The sequence below is a fragment of the Melanotaenia boesemani genome, chromosome 6, assembly GCF_017639745.1.
Source record: "Melanotaenia boesemani isolate fMelBoe1 chromosome 6, fMelBoe1.pri, whole genome shotgun sequence".
Taxonomy (NCBI): domain Eukaryota; kingdom Metazoa; phylum Chordata; class Actinopteri; order Atheriniformes; family Melanotaeniidae; genus Melanotaenia; species Melanotaenia boesemani.
Genome location: NC_055687.1, coordinates 26724790 through 26746668, shown reverse-complemented (window position 1 = coordinate 26746668; position 21879 = coordinate 26724790). Strand labels below are relative to the sequence as shown.

General features: G+C 38.6%; 2 protein-coding genes across 2 annotated transcripts in view; both read right to left on the bottom strand.

Annotated features, from left to right (window-relative positions):
• LOC121640983 (ankyrin repeat and IBR domain-containing protein 1-like) overlaps positions 1-15133 on the bottom strand; it is a 32476-nt gene extending 17343 nt beyond the window's left edge. Inside the window, exons 1-10 of the mRNA XM_041986812.1 lie at positions 14968-15133; positions 12540-12825; positions 11166-11466; positions 9256-9438; positions 8296-8413; positions 4967-5166; positions 2291-2379; positions 2009-2153; positions 1304-1470; positions 415-503 (exon numbers count right to left, since the gene is read on the bottom strand). Of these exons, the coding sequence (XP_041842746.1) occupies positions 415-503; positions 1304-1470; positions 2009-2153; positions 2291-2379; positions 4967-5166; positions 8296-8413; positions 9256-9438; positions 11166-11466; positions 12540-12727 (1480 nt within the window). The 5' untranslated portion in view covers positions 12728-12825; positions 14968-15133. The remainder of the gene's footprint in view (positions 1-414; positions 504-1303; positions 1471-2008; positions 2154-2290; positions 2380-4966; positions 5167-8295; positions 8414-9255; positions 9439-11165; positions 11467-12539; positions 12826-14967) is intronic.
• A 799-nt stretch (positions 15134-15932) lies between these two features.
• Positions 15933-21139, bottom strand: eomesb (eomesodermin homolog b). The gene is made up of 7 exons (XM_041986813.1): positions 20981-21139; positions 19072-19746; positions 18803-18957; positions 18476-18597; positions 17779-17937; positions 17347-17408; positions 15933-17225 (listed from the first exon to the last, which is right to left on the bottom strand). Exons 2-7 carry the CDS (start codon positions 19590-19592, stop codon positions 16448-16450), a joined length of 1797 nt encoding a protein of 598 aa, XP_041842747.1. The 5' UTR covers positions 19593-19746; positions 20981-21139; the 3' UTR covers positions 15933-16447.
• Positions 21140-21879: the final 740 nt, after the last annotated feature.

The window sequence follows — 21879 nt, the reverse complement described above, 5'->3', positions numbered from 1 at the left end:
CTTTCAACTGTCACATCAATGAAGTGGCACTTAGGAGCAATTTGAGGTATCTTAAATCATTTGGTTCACTGTATACAGTCTAATTACTGCATCTAAACATTGTGTAATTTCGGTGAGTGGGTTGTTCATTTTGATTTTTAATTGATCATCAAAGTGGCAGATTTTAATTGGAATACTATTAAATTGTTCATTATTACTATGGTTAAATTCCAGGCAATTTAGCACTAAATCAATCACTTACCTGCAAAAAAAGTGCAAGGTAGGGGAAACAGCTAATAAACTAAACCCTTGTGTGATAACTCTTTACCACCTGATAATTTAATGCAGTTGTACTGCTATAAAAATCAGACCAGGAAATGGCAGAACAGATGGCAATGAGAATATAAAAACTTACACGAAAACTTAATTACTCACATTCCTCTGGTTTCATCTCAGTCACTTTCTGGAGCCACAACTTCCAGGTCTCACAGTCACAGGGCTCATGTGCTTCACCTTGACACTCCCTGGAATACATACAGACAGATAAGCTTGAAATGGGGAAAAATGACTTTGTGTCTCTTGAATATACACGAAATAGAAAATAAATGATGAACCATGTTGCAGAGGTCTAATAGCAGATGCTGTACAAGCCGTCAATCATCTTGGGCAAATTGGACAAATCTGCCTTTGAAATGCATGAAATCTTCAAGTTATGGGAATTAATATTAAAGTTGAACCTGTGCTGAATATATTTCCCTGAACAAAAACATGTTAATTAAAGTCCTGACTGAAACCACCAACCACTACCGAGAGTCATAAGCAAGTGAAGTGCAGTAAGGTATCATTATTTTCAGAAAAGATTAATTATGGTGGGATGCGGGCTAGAACACTAGGCAGAAAAGAAACTGCAGGAAGAATGTGCAGGGTTATGAAAAAAGAGCAGAAGGTGGAGGACAATACAACACATTTGTACTCTTCTGCCCTTGTATGTACAGCCAAGCTAGAACACAGAGATTACACAAGAAGCTGAACATAGAAAATGACAGAATGTTGAATTTGACTGAACTTACAACTTTCAGGTGAGTTTTGGAAATTTAAAATGTTAACAAAAGTGTTTTTCAACTTGATTGTGAAAACGTTTAATTATAGGCAAAAAAGGCACAACGTTTTAGCATGTCAGTCTCATTTCTACAAAAACACTATTTAAAAAAATAACTACCATGTCTTTTTTTTTTTTTAAATAATCCATCATTACAATTAAATATCTGAGTGAGAAAAAAAAAAAAAAAAAAAAAAAATCAGACGTAAACACAGTAACACTAACCAGCAGAAGAGGTGTCCCTTTCCACAATCTACAGCAGGTGCCCGAAGCAGGGGAAAGCTTAGAGGGTCTGCAGCAGAAGTCCCAGGGCCGTGAGTGTTAAGCCGTACAGCTCTTTCACAGCCTGCCTCGGGACACCAGCGTATTGCTGGATTGTTTTCCACAAATGCCTGTTAACAGAAGAAGCAAAGATGATTCCCATCAGTCAGCAGGTCAACACATCTGCTGCTGACCTGCTGATAATTTTAGGACAAAATAATTGGGAAATTTTTAAAGCATCTGTTTGCAGAAATCACTGGAAAGTACACTTTATTTACTCTTTAAATATTATAAAGGTGCCAGTGTAGTGAAGTGGGCAACACACAACTGCTCTGGGTTTAAAGTGCTGCCCTATTATCTTGACCCAAAAATGTGACAAAAGAAAGCTGAATATGATGCGGCTTTAAAGAAACGTACTTCTTTCTGGGTCAACTAAAATTCAAAAGGCTAGTCATCTATTTCTAGGTTGTATATCTTAGACTGCCAATTAAGGAGCCACAGTTATTGTTAAAAAAAAGAAAAGAGACACTTATGTCATAACAAAGGTAAAGAAAAGCATCATCTAGTGAAGTTACGCTTTTGCCCCAAACTATTATTTGAATATGAAGGGCCACGCTTTTACGAGCTTATGGTTACCTAATAGAGATGTTAATTAAATCAAAGATGCACCTTGATGTCAAACTGGAGGTAGCGCCTGTCCATCTCTCTGGAGACCACACTTTCTATGACTTCCACCGGCACAAGCTGGTAACAGTCGTAGGCAGGGCAGAAAATGTTGTGGGCTTCCCCCTCTTGGATCTTCAGATTTAGAAACCTAAGAAAGTATAAATAAATTACAGGAGTGAGGGGCATTCTAAAAACAAAAAACAAGAGATCAGTGTAGTTAGGCACACATAATGCCAATTCACACAATCCACAGGCCAAAAAAAAAAAAAAAAAAATCAGACTTACCCTTCCCAGCATGCTCTGCAGAATTCATGGCCACAGGACATGTCAACAGGTTCCTCAAAGACGGAGATGGAAGACATGCATATACCACACTGTTAGACAAAAAAGGAAAAATATAAATCAGGCAGGCTACACAGCGTGTATGTTTAAAATATCTAAGCCAGCTTTAATCATAACAGAATCGTTACAATTTTCAGAAGTCGTATTAATTCATGCATTGTTTTGTTAAAATTTTAACAGCCCTCTGCATCACGAGAGACTCCACCGACCACACAGCATCTTCAGCCTGCTGCCATCAGGAGGCCCGCGGGCCAGGACCAGTAGACTGAGGGACAGCTTTGTCAACCAGGCTGTCAGGATGCTGCCCCCCGTACACACACATACACACACCCTGGACTCTGACATCCCCCATCAACACTTTTTACACCCTCAGGTTGACACACTCAGGAACAAGCACACAGCCACTTTAATCACTTTAAACAGACCATAAGCTAACTCAGTCTTCTTTTTTTGCACGATAACCGTAAACATACATTGCACTGACTGTAATTTGCCTTGACTACTGATCGTGTTTTATTTACTTAGGGATAGTCCGTGTTTAGTTTGTTTTGTTTATTGGCTTACATTTTTGTATATCATCACACTAAGGTTTGAGAGGACCGTAATTTCAGTTCTGTTTGTCCTGGACATGCTGCAGAATTGAAAATAAAGCTGGCTGGTTTATGAGAAGCAAATATGCTGAGATTATGACCTCTTCTTGTTATGTGGTTTGCTGATGAAATTTCTGTTAGCAGATCAGTTTTCTCACACCCACAGATATATGATCCACAAACAAACAGGGACAGACAAAAGCTTTGTTACGGTGGAAGACTGACTCGCACCAAACAAACAAACAAAAACAAAACATTAAGAAAAACAAAAAAAAACAAAGACAAGCAGTGTACTTCAACAATGCAAGTATTGATTTGAGAATGAGCAGAACATGATATAATCAGCTGTAAGCTGTAAACAAGCCCTTGAGTGTGCTCGGTCAATTTGCACAGTGCACTTTCAAGTCATGCCTGTTCAGAGCCAGAAGGAAAGGTAATGTCAGACAAACTCATTATTTCTCATAAAAATAACTGATGGATATAAAGTCTGTCAGCTTCACAACCCAAACTCAAATTACAGGAATTGAGTTTCAACCAGTCAAGCCCAAGATTATTTCTATATCTGTACTGATTTATAATATACGGGTCCCCTGACTCTGTAAATTTATATATATACACATGACTGATTCATTTGTCCAGAAGCTACGAAGACAGTTGTGTATGTACCTTTGCACACGCACACGAAAGCCAGTTGAATAGCAAAGTCATTTATTTGATTCCGTCATGTTTGAAAAAGAGGCAGACCGATTGAATTTTCTGCTTATTTCTATGATTTTAGTCATTGGTCAGTATAATGATGAATCTAGCAAAATAGTTTCTTTTCTTTCTTTTCTTTAAATATCTTAAGTTTAGAACTTCTGTCCTAAACTTGCTTAATCAAGAAACCACATGTTCTCCAGGGACAAGAAGAAGAAATGTTGCTTGTCTTTAAGTTTGTGATGCAGACCACTGAGATGCATACTAATGACTGCTAGGAGTATAATGTAAGGAAATAATCAAATATTATGCAGATAAGCAGATGTGAAAAATATAAATGCAAGAGAAACCCTTCAGGAAAAATGTGCCACCAGAGATACTCAATTTATATAAACACTGGTGAGCAGTTTATGAATACACTGCCAGTTAGTATTAGCCTGAACATTGCAATAATGACAGGTCTCTCTTACTGTGCTCAGCTTCATGGGTGGGAAAACATGGTGCTCCATGAGGGTACCTGTGCTATATCTTATCTCATAACTCTACCAATTACCACAGTTAAACAGACAGGGAACAAACTAAGACTTCTTGTTGTTTTATGCAAGTAATTTAACAAGCTTTACAGCTCAGATGAGTAATGATAATCGAAATTTGTGGTTCTGGTTCATTACCGGTCAAAATTTCAGACAAAACCTTTGAGTGCTACTGTGTGTTTCTTGGCTCAGAAATAACTGTTTGGTAGGATCTCAGTACAGATGAAGGTGATGGAAAGAAAAAAAAATGCACTGCAAAATGGTATCCCTGGGCAGAATTTTTCAGTAAAAGTAATTACATGTTGGCATTTAGTCCAGAAGAGAAAAAGGCAAGAATTCAAACGTCATGAATTATAATACAATAAAAATTTTACTGACACAAAAGCAACATATTGATTACTAACTTTAATAGTGTGGTAAAGAGTCTTTAATAGTGTGGTAAAGAGTAGCTTACAATTTCAGCTACTACTGTCCTTTTTTATCAACAATGATCAACAGGTGTCAAAAGTAGGTTCCATAACAAACACTTTGCAAACACAACTCCTTTCTTTTACATTTTCTTTATCTAAAGCCCTTAAGAGAGGTCATCTCTTCTGTAAGACCTCTGTGGAACAAATCTCTTCTGATCACCATGAATTCTGTTCAGGAAATACACACCAAACTTCCTCCAAAGGTAAGAAACTGAGCATCCTTAAAGGCTCTCTTCCATAACATTTAATGCTCATACCAAAATTAACCTTCTGTACCAAATAGATCAGTGACCTATCTAACTTGGAGATTAGTAAATCCGATTTTCTCACCAGAGAAGAATCCTCATCTGCAGGCATTAGACTGATTTGGTCTGGTGAGGTGACAGAGGAGCGTGTGGTCCGAGGTGAGGGCAATGTGTCCCATGCATTGTAGCCACTAGGGGGTGGGTTGGGCATCCGTACGCCAGAGCGCTGGCAGCACTCCTCCGCATTGCTCATCCAGGCCTCTAAGAGCTTCTCTCTGTCCCAATCTGATAAAAAAAAAAAAAGAGTATAGGCATGGTCAAAGAGAAAGACGTGTTAACTTGCAAAACAAACCAAAGAATCTTGAGCTAAAGTGCTTTGGGTGCCTTGATAAGCGCTAAAGAAATCTAATCCATTATTTATGAGTGAAGTTAAAAAAAAAAGACAAAATAAAGACATTAAATGCACCAAACAAGGATCTGAGGAAAGTGTTCCAGGCAAGATTTTTTTTCTACCATCTAAACTTTTTAAGCCACGAGATAAGCAAACAAACGATACACACAATGACATAATGCTCCTAACATTAACACCTCTGATCTAAAAATCCCATGACTAAAACAAAAACAGATCTTCGTAATAATATTTTAAGATGCAACATGACTTGGCCTTCAACCGTCACAGACGAAGAGCACAGGCAACAAGTGGGAACGTTTCTATTCAGCCTGTTAGAATAAAAACAGGTTTTTAGCTAAACTCTCATTTTATGTACTAAAATTTTTTTCTTTCACCCCAGCACGTCTAGTATAATGCTGAATCTATCAAAATTCACACAATTCCCACTCCAGCTGCAACACTAAGCCAATAGCAAAGACCTGCTGCCACCTGGTTTTCTGTTTTAGAATAGCTGTTCACACAAGAACAAGTTAGAGAAGTTTTCAGTATAAATCCTGAAAGACTTGTAGACTGTACCTGAGTCCAAATATTCTCCCCTCTAAAAATAAGAAAAATGACCCGGTCAACTGTGCAATTAGGACATTATGAGCCTCAAGACACACTGCACCACCAAATACCGCAGACTCTAAATGACCTCATTTAGATAATGAACACTGCAACAGTCCCCCCCCCCCCCCACTTCCATTCAATTAAAACTGATCAATGAGTATGACCCTATTTTCATGCCTTGGGCCATTAAAAAGAGTCTGAAATGAAAAGTTTTCACATTTAGTCTCAATGATAAAAATTAGCTGGAAAATTTGGCTAATTGTCAGAAGTGCAGAGACTGTCAAGCAGGCAGCTCAAAAATAAGCAGGAGGGGGAATGATAAACTAAAAAGACTAAAAAGTGTGGAAATTTGTGAGCAATGAAAGACATGCAAGCCCCAAATTATTTCTCCTGAAAAATAAAATCCTGAAATAGTCCAACTTTTTTTTAAAAAGTCAATACTCACATTATAAAGGGGAGCATACAGTATATAGCACCACTTGTTTCCGCCTATAGCTTCTAAATTAAATTCTCACATGTTGCTCACACAGCTCAGAAAACAGACTTTATATTTCCTCTTCATCCATCCATCCATCTATTTTCTATATGTCCTAGTCCAATCAGGGTTGTGGGAAAGATGGAGCCTAACCCAGCAATTATCAGGGTACAGCGATGGACAGGTCGCCAGTCCATTGCAGGGCCAACACAGAGAGACAAACCACTGTTCACGTTCACATTCATTCCTATGGAGAATTTAGAGCAACCAATTAACCCAACATGCATGTCTTGTATGCATGCCAGAGTACCTGGAGAGAACCCATGCATACATGGGGAGAATGTGCAAACTCCACACAGACCGGCCACTGTTCAAACCTCCCTGATACATTTCAAACAACTTAAATAAAAAAGAGAAAATAGTTTTAAAATGCTTCAAGTCAAACACCGTTTTAAACTTTTGAAGTAAGTCAAACACTCCCAATGCCATGCAAAGTGAATCTATTTTAACTGGTGGCTCACGGCTTAAATCTCAGCTGTAATAGACTCAGTAGTTGGCTCAAACCCACACTACAGAAGCATCAGTGAATAGTTCTGTCTGTTCTGACAAACAAAAGGCTATTCAAGTTGCAGACGGCTTTCCTTAAATAAGTCATTTGAGAAACTCATTGTCAGCAGGTCATTAATTGTGACTGAGATAAAGTATGTTCATATATGCTGTTTAAGACAGAACTTTTTCCAGTCAACACAGAAAAAAGGCCACAAAAGATATTTATAAACCATAAGTGCTGATGTTCTCACCATAGTAATGCAGACCCACATGACCAACGGTGATACGCGATATTTCCTTTCTTACTCAGATTAACATCCCTGTCAGCTGTCAGACTGCTGCACGTACTCTAGAGATTGCAATCAAGTCTGTTACTACTTGGTAAAGTTGGTTGCTCCTACAGTAGCACAAGCTCTTCCTTCTTTCTGCTTTCCTTTTCCTTGAAAAAAGTTTATTCAAGGATTTAAAAAAGCTGGAATGTTGCAATAAAAATTCTCTGGTTGCAACAGTGCCACTTAGGAAGTCTTTCTTCCTTCTACATTGATTCCACGTATCTGTGCATATGGAGTGGAGTAGCTGATGTAGCCTGAGTGTGTCTAGGTTGTTTCGCAGAAAGAGAGAAAAAGAAGCTGAACAGGTGTACTGCAAGCAGCAGCACATCTTCAATGAAAGAAGAGATTGAACTTTTGAATAATTGTTTACCAATTAAATAAAAACCCACCCTGCTTTCACGCCACCTACCCTCAGTCCCCCTCACTTGCATATATTTCTAATTCAAGCATAAATAAAACAACACTGTTATCCAAAAGTAAACTGTGAAGTATAGTTTCTATGACAAGGAGAAAAGGGTGTGGATGTCAAAGTCTGGCAAGGGATTTATGAGCTCACTAAGAAGTCGCAATTTTCATAATAGGATCATCAACTTGCTCAGAAAGTGATCAAACACATTTAATATAGAGATTTGATTCCACAAACAAAGTTAGAAAAAACTACAATTCTTTGATGTTCATACAGATAAACACATCCCTTCTCAAATTTAGACAAAATCATAAAAACAGTCCACAATGCTGGCAAGTTATTTCTGCTAAGGCAGCAATACTAGCTTCAGATACATAGAAGTTACTTTATCCACTTCAGAACACCAAATCTATTGATATTTTAGTTGCAGAAATAAATAAAAGAGGGAAGTAAGCCAACTACCCTTTATCTGTGGATGAAGATAAAAGAGGATCTACGCTAATGTCAATGGAATGTGTTTACTTTTTCACATGACTTTACATGGTATTTGTTTAAACCATTAAGCTGCCAGGACAACTCCAGTGCTAACCATTTAAACAACAGACACACACCCCTTATCTGTGTCATGGTGTGTGAGTGTGTTTTATCATACCATGGGCACGCAGCAGTGCTTCTGCAGTGAAAAGTGGGGCTTGCAACATGTCTGCTGTCTCCACTATGAGCATGTCCTTCAATCTCCGTAGATCCTGAGGTCGCAGGCCCTCATACAACTGGACAGAAGGGACAAGAGAGGAATAAACAAGGGGGGAAAAACAGGAAAAAACAAGGTTATTGACAAGAGAGATATAACAAGAGAGAAAAAAAAGACAGGTTTAAAAAAAATAAAACAGGGCAGAAAAATTTTGGAATAAAAGGAAATCAAGGGAAGAAATTGGTGAAAAATAAAACTGGGAGAGAATAGATAGAAATATTGAGGGAAACAGAGAGGAAACTAAAAGTAGCACAGGCACTGTCAACAATTGCTGAGGCATGACTTAGCCAGGCCCAATGAGTTAATGGTGGACTGATGCTGATAGGAGTCACATGCCTGATGCCAGACTACGTTGTGTGGCTAATTTGTGTGTGTGTGTTTGTCTGTATGTGTGTGAAGCCAAACCATCTGCAAGAGAAAAACGGTCGAAACATTCAGGAATATTTAAACAGTACAATAAAAACACATTACTTGAAGAGATTTAGTCCATTGGTGTCTGAATAAATATGGGAATTACACCTTCTTATAAAATATGGCACCTTCTGTTCATTGTGTTGCATAGTTTATATAAGAAAAGCTGATCTCAAGAAAAAATACACTGCTTGAGGACGGTTATAATATAGCTGTTCAAAAGTATTAAATGCAGAGACATCAACTGTGTGGTTTTAGCTAACTTAGGTTATCAAGGGTAGTTTACTTAGCAACAGTAAACACAAACCAATTTTTAAAAAAGTGTTCTGTTAAGATTTTTCTAAATACAGAGGAAGTGTATCAAAGTTTGGTTCTGATAATGTTGTTAACCACACGGGAAGGGTGACAAACTGGACGCATCACATTCACTGTCCATGTGTGATTCTGTACCTCTCTTCGGTCGAGGGCTGCATACTCGGCTTCTATACCCTCCGCCTCAGGGGCAAGAGAGAAGACCATCTGCGACTCCAGGCATAGGGCCAACTCCTTGTGGTGCTGCTTTTCTGCACAGTCACATGGAGTCTCGCGGTTTTCGTTCTCAGCGAACAGGTCCGCTTCTCTCTCCACCAGTAACTAACCAAGTAAAAACAAGAGGAAAAACGGTCTTTGAGTAATGGGGCACATGCTGCATTCAAACACATGTACTGAAACTCACACCTTCAAATACAAAGCCGTTGAAAACAGACACACAGTGTATGTAACTACTCATCTATTTGTATTAATCAGGATTCATTTAATTGATGAAGAAATACATCAGTGATCAATGTTATACACATTTTATTTTATCAGTTTATTGATCTGCTCACAACCAGTTTTTCTTGCAGCCTTAACCACAGCCTATTTAATGGAAAGCACACAAGCGCTCCATTAGATCAGGTGAGGAAGCAGGCCAGGTCATAATTCATTCATCTTAATGGCCACCCATGAAGTGGAGTATTTGGTTGCATATGATGAAGATGCAAAGGTATCATGGCTTTTTTTTTTTTTCATGCTAGGCTCGTCTTCCAGTTTGGGAAAAGTTCGGAACAGAATCTTCCATTAACTGGCAGCAGTTTTAGGAGTTAATTTTCAGTCCATCTTCAATCTAAAAGGGTCCAACAAGCTCATCCTTAATGGCTGCTGCAGCCATCTTCCACCAAACTGGGGTCTTACTTAAAGTGGTGCCCTTTGTCCATTAGTGATCCAGTTGCAGGTTCATGCATCTGCTCCATCAAAAATCAATCTCATTTCACTTGTCCATAAAATCTTTTAAAGTATGATCTTCTTTGGCCACATCTCTGAACACTACTTATGGACACTTGAAGTAGATTGCAGCTCTTGAATTTGGTGGCACTGGAGAATAATCACTTGCTGGTAGAATTAGGTTCTTTTTTTTTTTTTAACAAATCTTTTTGTCAACATCTCAAACTTTTTAGGACACAACTATTTACTATTTCAGGAATATGTAAACTAGTAAAATGATTTCAAAAGATGCACTTGGTGCTTCTGAGAAAAACATGTCACCTTTATTTCCACAACAGTATCCATGCCACCACACCCCCACCCCTTTCTTAGGGCCATTGTGGTTGTATGTGTGTGTTGCTTAGTATGTATATGCTATCATATGCCTTTCAGGGAAAATTTGAATGAGCACAATATTATAAAGCAACAAAATTACATAATTATGCATCATTAAAATGAATCACACTGCACTACAATTTGATAATTTACAATTAACTGCAGCCATAGCCGAATTCATCTGCTTGCATATTGTGTACCAATCCATCAAGGGGATTGCACAATTACAATAGATGGTTGTTTTTCTTTCCTGAAGCACCAATCAAGAGGAGCACTTGCAATTTTGTTTAATTCTGTGCAGCACCAATAAAGAAAAACATTGTTTTTATATTAAGCGTGGTCTCACAAAAGGATGAAATTGTAGTCAATTTTATTTATTCAACTCTTTAGTTTGATGGAACCTAACACTGGCATTAATAAAGTTGTACTTTGTTGCACATCATCTTTGCAGCACTCAGCATTGAGAGCTTTGATATGACTAATGTGAGAATGTAAATTATTGTTCATTACCCAGCATCACGACATCTAACACAAGGCTACACACACCAGGAGCTATTCTACAAATATTAATGATATAAAAGGGCCGATTTTGAATAATTTGTGTTGACGTCAGGGTTACTTTGACGTCTTTTATCTTCCTTCTGTTCAAATTACTCAGTCTTTGTGAGGCTCGCCAGTTTCCGTCTATGAAGCCTTTTGAGAGTGCATTCCATAAAATTATCTACAGAATCTTGCAAGCTTACCTCAACACATGTTTTCATGCCTGAAGCAGAGGCATAGTGTAGACAGGTGCTTTTCTTGTTGTCTGTGGCATTGATATCAGCAGTCTCATACTCTCCATGGTCTAACTTTGCTCCGGTCCACGACAGGATGATCTGCAGGCATTCTGCTCGACGCTGTTCATCCTCGTATGGCCGTGAGATCCGTGGATGCAGTGCCCCTTCTGATGTCAGGATCTGGGGTCCCATGCAGAGAAGGTGCAGAGAGGTCTCGTTGTGCACATTACGCTTGTTAGGATTACCATCTTTGCTTATTAGAAATGACCTGAAAGAATAAAGCAAAAAAAAGAAATAAAAATTATATCTTCCTGATTTCCTTACACTTTGTGTCTGAGATAAATAATGACTCAGCGTGTTTTAACTGTTATTGTATAAATTGTCAATTACTCAACGAAGCACATAATATAAAGAAAAAAACATTATTTTCAGACCATTTGATTTACAAAGGAACATTTAGATGACAAAAGATTTCTTTGGGTCAAAATAACCCCAAAGGACAACACGAGGGGTGGACTTGTGAAATGAAGCCACCGCACTGGCTAAATGGTGTCAGACTTTGGTGTTGGACAACAAAGAAACACACAAGGATTTATTTGTGTGTGTGCGTGTCTGTATTATCTTCTTTTTAATTAAACTTATTTTCAGCCAATAACATGCTTTTCTTCTAACAACACTGTATTTCAAATTTTAACATTTGACAAAAAATGTCACCAAGAAATATTTTTTTTTCAACTTATATAACTGACATGAAATCAAACTAAATTCACAGTATATACACAAGTAAAAGAAAAAGAAACGCAGATGCAAATATATTACAGTTGGAAAATGTCTCAGTTGGATCCAAATTTCGGAACTTCTGTAGTTTATGTGGAAACTATAATAATCAGATCAGTTTTTGCAACCAGCCAAGAACCTTATTCAGGTAAGAATGGCATAATGTGGGGAAAGACTAGAGCCTGAGTGGGATAAAGATAATCGCATGCAAGGTTGTTAGCTCGTGAGATGGGAAGCTCTTGGAACACCATTTTAGTCCGACCCAGCATGCTGCATTCCTAAGACCAGATGGCTGTGTGGAGGGACAGATGGGACAGAGACATATAGAGACGAAACATAAAAAAATGTCTTTTATGCAACAGTAACAGCTCATCATTCATAGACTACAAAAAATATAAAATATATAAATACATCTTAAATAACAGCTGACACAAAGCTACAGCACAGGTGATTAACTCCTCTATTGTCACTGACCACACCATTTTAAAAAATATGTGATTTAATGTAAAAAATAATATCTACTTTCTTAATGCTTGTTTAGTTTTATCTGATTCAAGACCTGACCTGAGTAGGCGTATCATGGCATGTCGGGCAGCATAGTGCAGCGGAGTGTTGTGCTGGTAGGATTCTCCATATGTAGAGTTGGGATCCAGAGCCTCCTTGAATTGTGGGTTGCTCTCATAGAGTTGGCAGGCCAGCACCTCATCCCCATTGATAAGTGCCTTTCGGAACTTGGTTGCTGTGTTCCCCATTTCTTCCTTCTGCGATGAGTTCAAGCTCCAACTGACACAGCAGCCTTTTAGACTTTCTTCAAGCTGTTGAAGTCAAATAAGCCAGCATGGTGCATGTCCTGAAGAAAAGAAGAAATAAACAACAATTAAATCCTTTCTACTTGTTTTTGAGTCCAGCAAGGCCTCGCTAGCTGAGAACTGGTAACAGCAATTCCATCCTCAAAGTTGCTCAGGCTTCTCTGCAACAAGCGCCAGCATACTGTAAACACCTCCTTGTGTTGTTCTCTCTCTATTTTTTTTTTTTTTTTTGGTCTTGCTGCTTTGAATAACTGAACATAGTGAGCACAAAGCTCACACAGAGAGAAAAACAAGACTTCCTCTGGCATCACCAGGAGCTTCCGCCTCTTTATGCCAACACTGCCCATCCTACTGAGGCCAGGACTCAATATAAAGCAAGAAATGAAGAATAACATGCAGCGAGTCAGCATTCTGCTTCTACCGGAGCACCATATGGTCATGACTGTTGGGGCGATGTGACGCTTCCATGTAATGGTCAGCTGCAGCACAAATCTAAAGAAAATCACATCATGATATTTTGTGCAATATGTACTGCACTTCATGATAGCATTAATGTTATTATGAGAAACTTTTACTCTGGTGGAGCTTCTCTCATAAATAAAAGCATCTAGATAGCTTTATTTATATAAATTCTTACCACTTCTGTTCATCGAAACTTTCTTGCTGTCAAGTGGCTTTAAAATATATTTCCTAATATATCACTAACGATACTTTCCTCAAGTTTAATATTTATGTCCTGGGTGGCATCCTCTCTAAACAAGAACTACTTTGTGCACTAAACTCTTGTTTAATTCCTTCACTCTGTAACCATTTTCCATACAATTTCATCCTTTCTATCAGCTGTGGGAATACTGGCAGGAGAGGCTCTGAAATATGTAGTGATAGACCAAAATGAGGACGTGGGAGGCATTTGTGGCTGCCAGGAATGTTCACATAAACACTGACCAGGCCATTTCATTCCCAAGTTAGGATCTGAGCGTGGTGGTATTTAGGGGTATGAGGTATGTTTGAATAAACTCTCCAGCTACAATAAAAACGCCATTCAGTTTGGTCACACTACTTCCGACTTCATACAATTCATGTATTTTTAAATTATGATGCAAATGCATTTTTAAAGTTTAGTACATCAAAAGTGAAGCTTTTTCATTGTACATACCAAATACCCAAGTATCCCTATTTTAGAAAACATGAAAAACATTAATATTAACTTGCAGAAACCTGTAACATTTTCCAAAGTTACTGTAAAAACTGAATTGACAGGAATACAGAGGTAATTTATATAACCTTTGGTATGAATTTTTTTTTTTAGAGAATAAAGGATTCTACATTTCTAAGACAGGGTATTATCTCCTCCCATGATTCAGACCAGTACATTTAACTTAAATAATATTTACAGTTTAACAAGAGTAAGGAATACAATGTAATCACGGTGCAGCCTCTAGAACAAGTTAAAGTCTGTGTCAAGGTTGAATCATGTGAGGACCACACACAATCACAGGATAAAAAAAAATAAACAGTCAATGTCGCACTTTGAAGAGCGCCTGTAAACACCCTATATAAAGTGGAGTTATACAGTATAATCCCATAGAACACACACTATTCGATGTGGTTTCTGGTCAAATGAATAACTACTTAACAAATCTGCCAACAGTTAACGACACACCCCCATAGCAGCGCCAGACAGCCACTTATAACAGCTGCTATCTAAACAGCTAGCTTAAACAACAGAGGAAAATGTCACCGTTTGTCTGCGTAGCTGCTGCCACTTGTCACTGAACTCCTTTGTACAGGCCTTTCCCCGTGTCCAGTAGTGTTCACCATTTTCGCTAGCTCAACCCGATGCCAGTGTGTTATGGTTTCATCATGAACATTCCTCGATAACGCTTTTGTTACATTTGTAGTTAAAATACATTCGCCAGACACTGACCTTTAATAATGTTCACTGAAAACTACTCTGTATGCTGTCAGGGCTATGTTTAGTGATAAAACAAAAATCAAATGTTACTTGCTAGCAATGTTATTCAAAAACAAAAAAAACATCATGACGTTAGCATCTGCGTTGACTAACGTCAGTACATGCGCTAACAGTAGCTAGCAGGCTAACTGCACTGCTAGCCAACTTAACGCTAACTGGAACAGTTGACAAACTCAGTAAACAGTGAATAACAAGTATTCCGACTTACAGAAACGATACATCTTGTTGTTTTAGAATTGGTCTAGTGGATTTACGATCAGTGGCAAGCACAGACGCCAGAGACTTTTCCCGAGAAATGAAGCAATCCTTAGCTATAAATACTGCGCTCAGAGCAGTGATGTTACCGCTGTCAACTCTACCCACACTCTACCGAATGCTTGCTGGGTTGCCAGGTTTCAGTACAACCCTTAAACAGGCGGCGATTATTTATTTATTTATTCATTTATTTATTTTTAACAAATCCAAACGACAGTATAATCTTGGTCGGTTCCTGTCCTCGTTTCTGTTTCTTTTGCATCCCATTTTTTGTAGTATTCAGTCTCTTTTTGTCATCAATATTTTGTTGATGAGATGGGACCCTGACTCGCTGCGGCCCTAAGCCTCTCCCTGTCCTTAAAGTAACCACTTCATATAATCAAAGTAGTACAGGGTGTAACGCCAATGAACAATTTAATTGTTTACTTCTTTAATATTTGGACAGGACATGCAGTAACCAGTTAGGACTAGGTACTGCTAAATGAGGAAAACTCACGGCATTTTTCACCTCAACATTTCTCCCATCAGAATGGTGTATATCTGCGGTGGTTTGTAGGAATACATCAGCCAATCATGCACAGTGTTTGCCAGTCATAGATACTCCTATTATTCTATTCACAGGGGGAAAAAATACAAATAAACCTGTTCACGCTCTTCACCTGGCTTTATGGTGAAACCATGGGATGATAAGTATATTGTGTTACAGAGGCACCCACTGTGCCGCTGTAGTAACAAAACAAGGCCACTAGAGTGCGACAAAGTCCACGTATATAACCATATTCTCGAGCGTGCTCTGCCACAAGTGAAAAATGTATGTAAGCATCATCCAACCCTTAAATTGTTATTGTTGCATTCAAGAATCAAACACATTAGTCTGACAGGACAGGTGAAATAAGATACTGCTTAACAACTTGAATATCCAATAGAACACATATGTATTTTATTATCAAATATCAGAACTTTGCAGTGAAGTTATTTACAGCATACTCACATTTAAAGAGTACACGCATGTCATATCAATAAGCCTTCAATAAATAATCTGTTAGCACATAATTATAATCTCACTGTCAAGGTAGATACACAAATGTATGCAACAACAAACCATATATCACTTTTTTTCCTTCAAGAGGGCACTTTTAACAAATGTTTTAGAACTTAAAACCAGGATTTAATTAGGAGGACTATAAAATGAAAAACAGACCAAAGGAAAAGAAAGGGGAAAAAACTTAACCCTTGACCTCAATGTATATATATCACCATCTCATGAATTTTTAAGTGATTATTTTTTATAATATCCTTGTTATTTCCTGTTTTGCTACAAAGCAAAACAAACAACTTTAGCTGCCCAAACTCACACAACAAAAGCAAAATAGCTCTTATTTATTATGGTAGATGAATAACAAACAAAATAAGGCCATTTTCTGAGGAAAAACTTAAGGGTTTGTGTAAAATGAATAGTATGCTGCCATGGCTTTGGGCTGGGGGGCTTCTTTACTGTAGGAACTATTGGTGGCAACAGAGGCTAAGTCCTCACACTTGGTGGGCGAGTCCTCCGTGCTGGGACCATTAAGAGACAAACGCCTTCGCTTGCAGGCCATGGAATATGAATCAGCCTTGTCTGTGGAAAGGGCTGATGCTTGGTTCTCTGTCCAGGAGCTGATCATAGCCTCACTACCATTCACCGCCTCCTCTATCTGGGGTTTAGCTTTGTCTGAGTCTTCTGGAAAGCCAGCAGTGGGGCTTGGCCTGGGAGACCACGGTAAACTCGGGGTGACTTTTCTTTGGTATGTTGCTCTTGATCCCCACCCAGCAGACATGGTGGAGAAAGGAGAGTCTTGGTAGTAGCTGAGAGCATGAGAGGTTTGCATGGAAAGAGATTTGATACCATAGGGAAGGAGGGGGCTTGAATATTCCCCCTCATAGGGTGTCAGGTCGAGCTTGTTGCTGGCACTTGTGCAGTTTGCTGCTTGCTGCATAGAGGTGACAAACCACCTCTGTGATGCCCCGTCCTCTGTCTGAGGTGAAAGAAGGCTGTTAGTCTGTGGCACCGCTCTTTCACAGTTGTAGAAGCGATTCTGGGGAAGGTTATTGACAAATTGGTCCTGGAAGAGTGGCTGCATTGTATAGCGTGTGCCTGGGACAATTTGGTGGGCACGGGGAGAGTCAGTTGGAGATGGAGTGAGACGATCATTCTCTGGAGCTGTGTACATCCTAAAATACAAAATAAATCATGCAAGTACTTAGAAGTATTAGATCAAAAAATATGTATGTGTAGAAAAAGTATTCCTGGTATATGAAACTATGGTGTTGCAGTGTACTGTAAAATACTCACGAATCATAGTTATCTCTGAATCCTTTGGCAAAGGGGTTGTGATCAATTTTTAACTGTGTAATCTAGAAGAAAACGCAAAATGGGAGGTGAAGGTTTATTTGCAACAGCATTAGTACTGATTCTCTCTCTATAGGTAAACCACATACACGTCAAACATGCCAAACATAAGGATTAGACTTAAAAAGTCCCTGCCTAAAAATGTTCCATGAATTGGAAATCACAGTTTGATATTTTTATTTAATTCTGTTTTGTTTACATGTTTATTTGACATAGCAAAATGGAAAAAATTAAATAAATAAAAAATTCTGTAAATATTCCAGATTTAGCCAAAAGGGCTAGTTTTCATCTGTTGTCCCTGACCAGGACATGAAGGACTGGTCTGCAGCTCAGAGCTTCAAAACTATATTGCGGGGGGAAACTTGTCTTACTTACGTCAGTATTCTGGTAGGCAGTGACAGCTATGAACTGGGTTTCTGGAAAAGTGAAGCACTGGGTCTTCACTTCACTGTTGATGTCCTCTACGCCATCCTCTGTCACCTCCACAATGTGCAGCCGAGGCTGGTACTTGTGCAGTGATTGCAGAACAATCATCTATAAGCATGATTTAAGACAAATACACACATTAATAAAACTCTGTATTGTTATTATTCTTTAAAAAAAATGGTAAAAAAAATCTCCCCATTTTTTATACAAATGGAATTTGCACAAAAAATATTTCAACTGCACCGTTTACACCTGCTCTGTCGTGATGTAACTTAAGTTAAATTTTTTTAAATTCATTTAACCTGACTGAAGATTTCCAAAACAACTGCTATTATTATTATTCCAATGCATTACTTTTTGTATGTGCACACAAGGAATAGACAAAACAAACAAACAAATAAACAAAGAATAAAAAAAATGCCCCTCCAGATGTTGTTATACTAATACATGTATAATTGTGTTTTATAGTTCTTTCAGTTCTGGATGCAGGAGACCTTTTTCATGATATTTAATGTAAAAACATAACAGTAAAACAATAATTTAATGAAACATTAATTGAATGAAAAAATCTACCAACAAACCAAATATTTTACTTAAGTAACAGTTAAAAAGCACGTTTAATAATTTTCTCTATTTATCTCTGTACCTGGGATGTGTTGTGACTGGTTCCTTTGTTGTTTGTGAGTTTGAGTTTGCTGAAGGAGATTTCTTGCCTCATCCAGTGGGCCCCCGTGTTTGGGGACTCGGGGTGGATGTAGACTTTGTTCCCTGAAATTCAGAAATAAATATTTCAAACGATCGCGCTTCTCAAAAGTGAAGTAACTCGTGTGCAACAGTTTATTCCTAATTTTATTTTTAAATAACTCAAGCAACAGAAAACATAACTGATTTTGTTTTTTACTTGCTTAACTGTGAGGGGAAAATATTAAATTCAAACCCATCCATAACAAAATAAAATGTAAAAATGTTCTACCTTGGCTGCTGTTGTCCGCCTTGCCACAGGTGACCCATTTGCCCCCCTGAAATCTCCAGTGGTTTGGATCCGCCAGGACCACCTCCACAAACACGTTATAATGTGCCGTCACATTCAGACCAGTGCTGTTAAAACTCAGGAATGGGAACATCCGCCTGCACACACACAACAAAATCAATATGCAAATGCGCGGAAATATATGCTGTAATCTAAGTTGCACGCGTCCAGTGAAAACAAAAACTAAAGTTTTATGCCCTTCGTCATCTTACCTGCCCTGCTTGGTGATGATCATCTCTGTCTGGTGCCGGTGGAACTTGAGCCACAGTGGTCGGTTGCAGAGGTAGACCTGAGCCCTCACCCCTGGACCGGAGCTGGGCAGAGCCATGTTGCTGAGGGCAGACCCCGACCCGGTGTAAGGAGGGTAGATACAGCCGGGACTCTGTCCGAGTTGATAAGAGGGGCTGAAGTGGCTGCGCCCGCCGGCTGAGGGAGAAAATCCCGCTGGAGGCAACATGGAGCCCAAGTGGAGAGATGAAGGATACCTGCCAGCACTGGACGGGGTGTACACCGTCCCACCAGGGGTGTACGGGAAAAAAGAGCAGGGGTTTGCTGCTTCCGGGCTTTGCTTGGAAATTGTAGATGGGATGTAGTAGCGGTCAGCGCCCATCCCGTGCTCGGTGTACCTGCTTGCAGGAGGCGGCTCATCTCCAGCCGCGGCTGGAGACTTGCGCATCTCATCCGGTGCGTCTTTTGCAGAAAATGCGCTGCTTTCTCCTTCACCGCCCAGCATGACTAGAGGTCCTGCTTTTACTAGGTTTGGTTGCTGTCTTGGATCAAAGCCAGGGATGTTCCTCCACCCCAGAATTTACCAAGAAAAATAAAAATAATAATAATAAAAAGTTTCTTTCCGGCGTCTCTTCTGCAAACCTCCACCAGAATCTGGACTGTTGATCAAGACAGAGACATGTTATGGTAAAGGACAATAGTTCCGTGTGTAGCTAAAGTCATATTAGTTACTTCAAAGGCCTACAAATGTCGAGTTATGGGCCTATGTTTGAATGTTGATTTTTTTTTCTTTTGTCATAAGTCTAAAATTATTATAATAAAACTAAGACTTGTTGAAAAAAATAATAGTTCTCTTATCTTTTTTTTAATCTTTTTTCTTTCTCCATTTCGTTATTTCCCTCCCAAAGCCTGACACGCTGCAACGTAAAGCACTTAATATCAGATTTTAAAATAATTTAATCCGCAAGAAAAGGGCATAATCTGCCTTTTAAAAAAAAATGGTCAGAAATAATCAGGTTTTCTCTGATTATTCAGTACTACTTCAGCTACGCCCGCTTCTGGTAGGCCTAAATCTGGCAAATAAGATAAAACCATTTTAAAAAATTTAGTTTGTAATTTTAATAATGTTTGAGACGGACGCTTCAGTGTCTATGAGGCAGTTTCTTGTAAATCATGTGACAAACGGGATGCACAGATTTTTGGGTAAAAAGTTTCTAAGTAAAAACTCGCCCACGATTGATGAGGTTCGTGGAGTATATTCACTTTCGAAAGTAGAATGATTATCATAGAAAGTAAAATTGTTTCGATAACAACAAATAGTGCCTCTTGACTTTTTGTATTTTGCCCACCAATTGTCTTCTCATAATAGAAAGAATGTAGATATTTTTAGTGACGATTAAATCTAGGATGGATTTGCAGAGATAAAAATAACCTGAAAATAGTGGGCAAACGCATTTCCTTTATTCGCACTAGATGGTCCTTTTATTATTCAGAGTTAATGAATTTGCATTCATTCAGTTCTGACGCGCTTTTGAGTCCCAACGGGACGTGAACAGGGGAAATGGCCAATTACTTTTCCGTTTGAAGAAACCTGTGATGCTTCTTGGATCAGACAGCCAGACGTGAGAAACGAGAGCAACCAAATCTAAGCAACTGAGAAGAGGGCAGAAAAAAGGTTTAAATCGTTGTACTTTTAGTAAAACAAACTTTGTCTGTGGCCATTATTTAAAAAAAAAAAAATCCAATAATCTAAATTAACAGTAAATGATATTTTTAGATACATTATTTTATTACGCTGCAATCTTTCTTTTCTTTTCTTTTTTTAACTGTGAAATTTAACTCTTTACATTTTTTAATACTTTCATTAAAATATATTAAAACAAGGAAACTTACCAAACGATTCCTCCCTGGTTCCGTTTATAAATTGGTTACGCAGTGCCTAAACCAGAGAGGGACATCATGTTGTGTTTTGTATATAGAGCGCTGTATATTGGCTTTTAAAAAAAGCCACGTAGAGACCGGCTGATCAGAGAGGAAAGGCGCAGTCCCGCTTTCGGCGCCGCGGTCTTGTGGCCATGACGCACCGACAGCAGCCTTTTTTATCAGGTCTGATCAGCAGGGGAGGGGCAGGGGATCCTTAGCATCACAACCGTGGGGTGTAAAGAGGCTGCCTCCTGATCCATCTGTGGGGCATCAGTCTCTGTGGGCTATATGGCTCCCTGCAGGGCTGAGACAGTTTCTGCAGAGTACAAAATCTTTGAAAATACTATAACGTTCACCAAATTGTTTTTAAATTTTGAGACCTATCAATAATGTTAAAACTTGGGGAATATTTCACATCTGTAAAAAGATGAAAATATTTCCTTGAATAGCTGAGTTAAACTTGAAATGAAGCAGGGCTCTATTGTATCAGGATAAAGTTATCAGTCAGATCTCACCTATCAGTTTGGTTGGAGTTGAACATTGAAGGTTACAGGTTAAAATAAAAGAATCTCTGATTAAAAAGAAGTTTTCTTGCACTGAAAACAAATGTTTAACTTCAAATGTCTGCATGATCATCACATACATATGGGAATTCATCCAGAAACCAGTGTATGCAGACTGTTCTCTGTGGTTCACTCCAATAATGCGAATGAATTTCTTCAGTTTGTCCAAAATTACAAAGAATTCTCAGGCCACTTCAAGGACTCCCATCAGCCTGTTTCCTCCTTGACTGTTGTCTATACCTCTTCACTTCAAAGGAGCCCAAACTTAAGACTGAATTATGTTGGATGGCTGTGGTAATGGCACAG

Excerpts from the sequence above, each read along its gene's own strand:
- eomesb (XM_041986813.1), bottom strand. The coding sequence starts at position 19,592 with ATGCTGGGCGGTGAAGGAGAAAGCAGCGCATTTTCTGCAAAAGACGCA. Across the intron at positions 17,409-17,778 it reads CTGCCTACCAGAATACTGAC|ATTACACAGTTAAAAATTGA; the intron begins GTAAGTAAGACA and ends GTTTTCTTCTAG. Across the intron at positions 17,226-17,346 it reads TTCAGAGATAACTATGATTC|GATGTACACAGCTCCAGAGA; the intron begins GTGAGTATTTTA and ends TTTGTATTTTAG.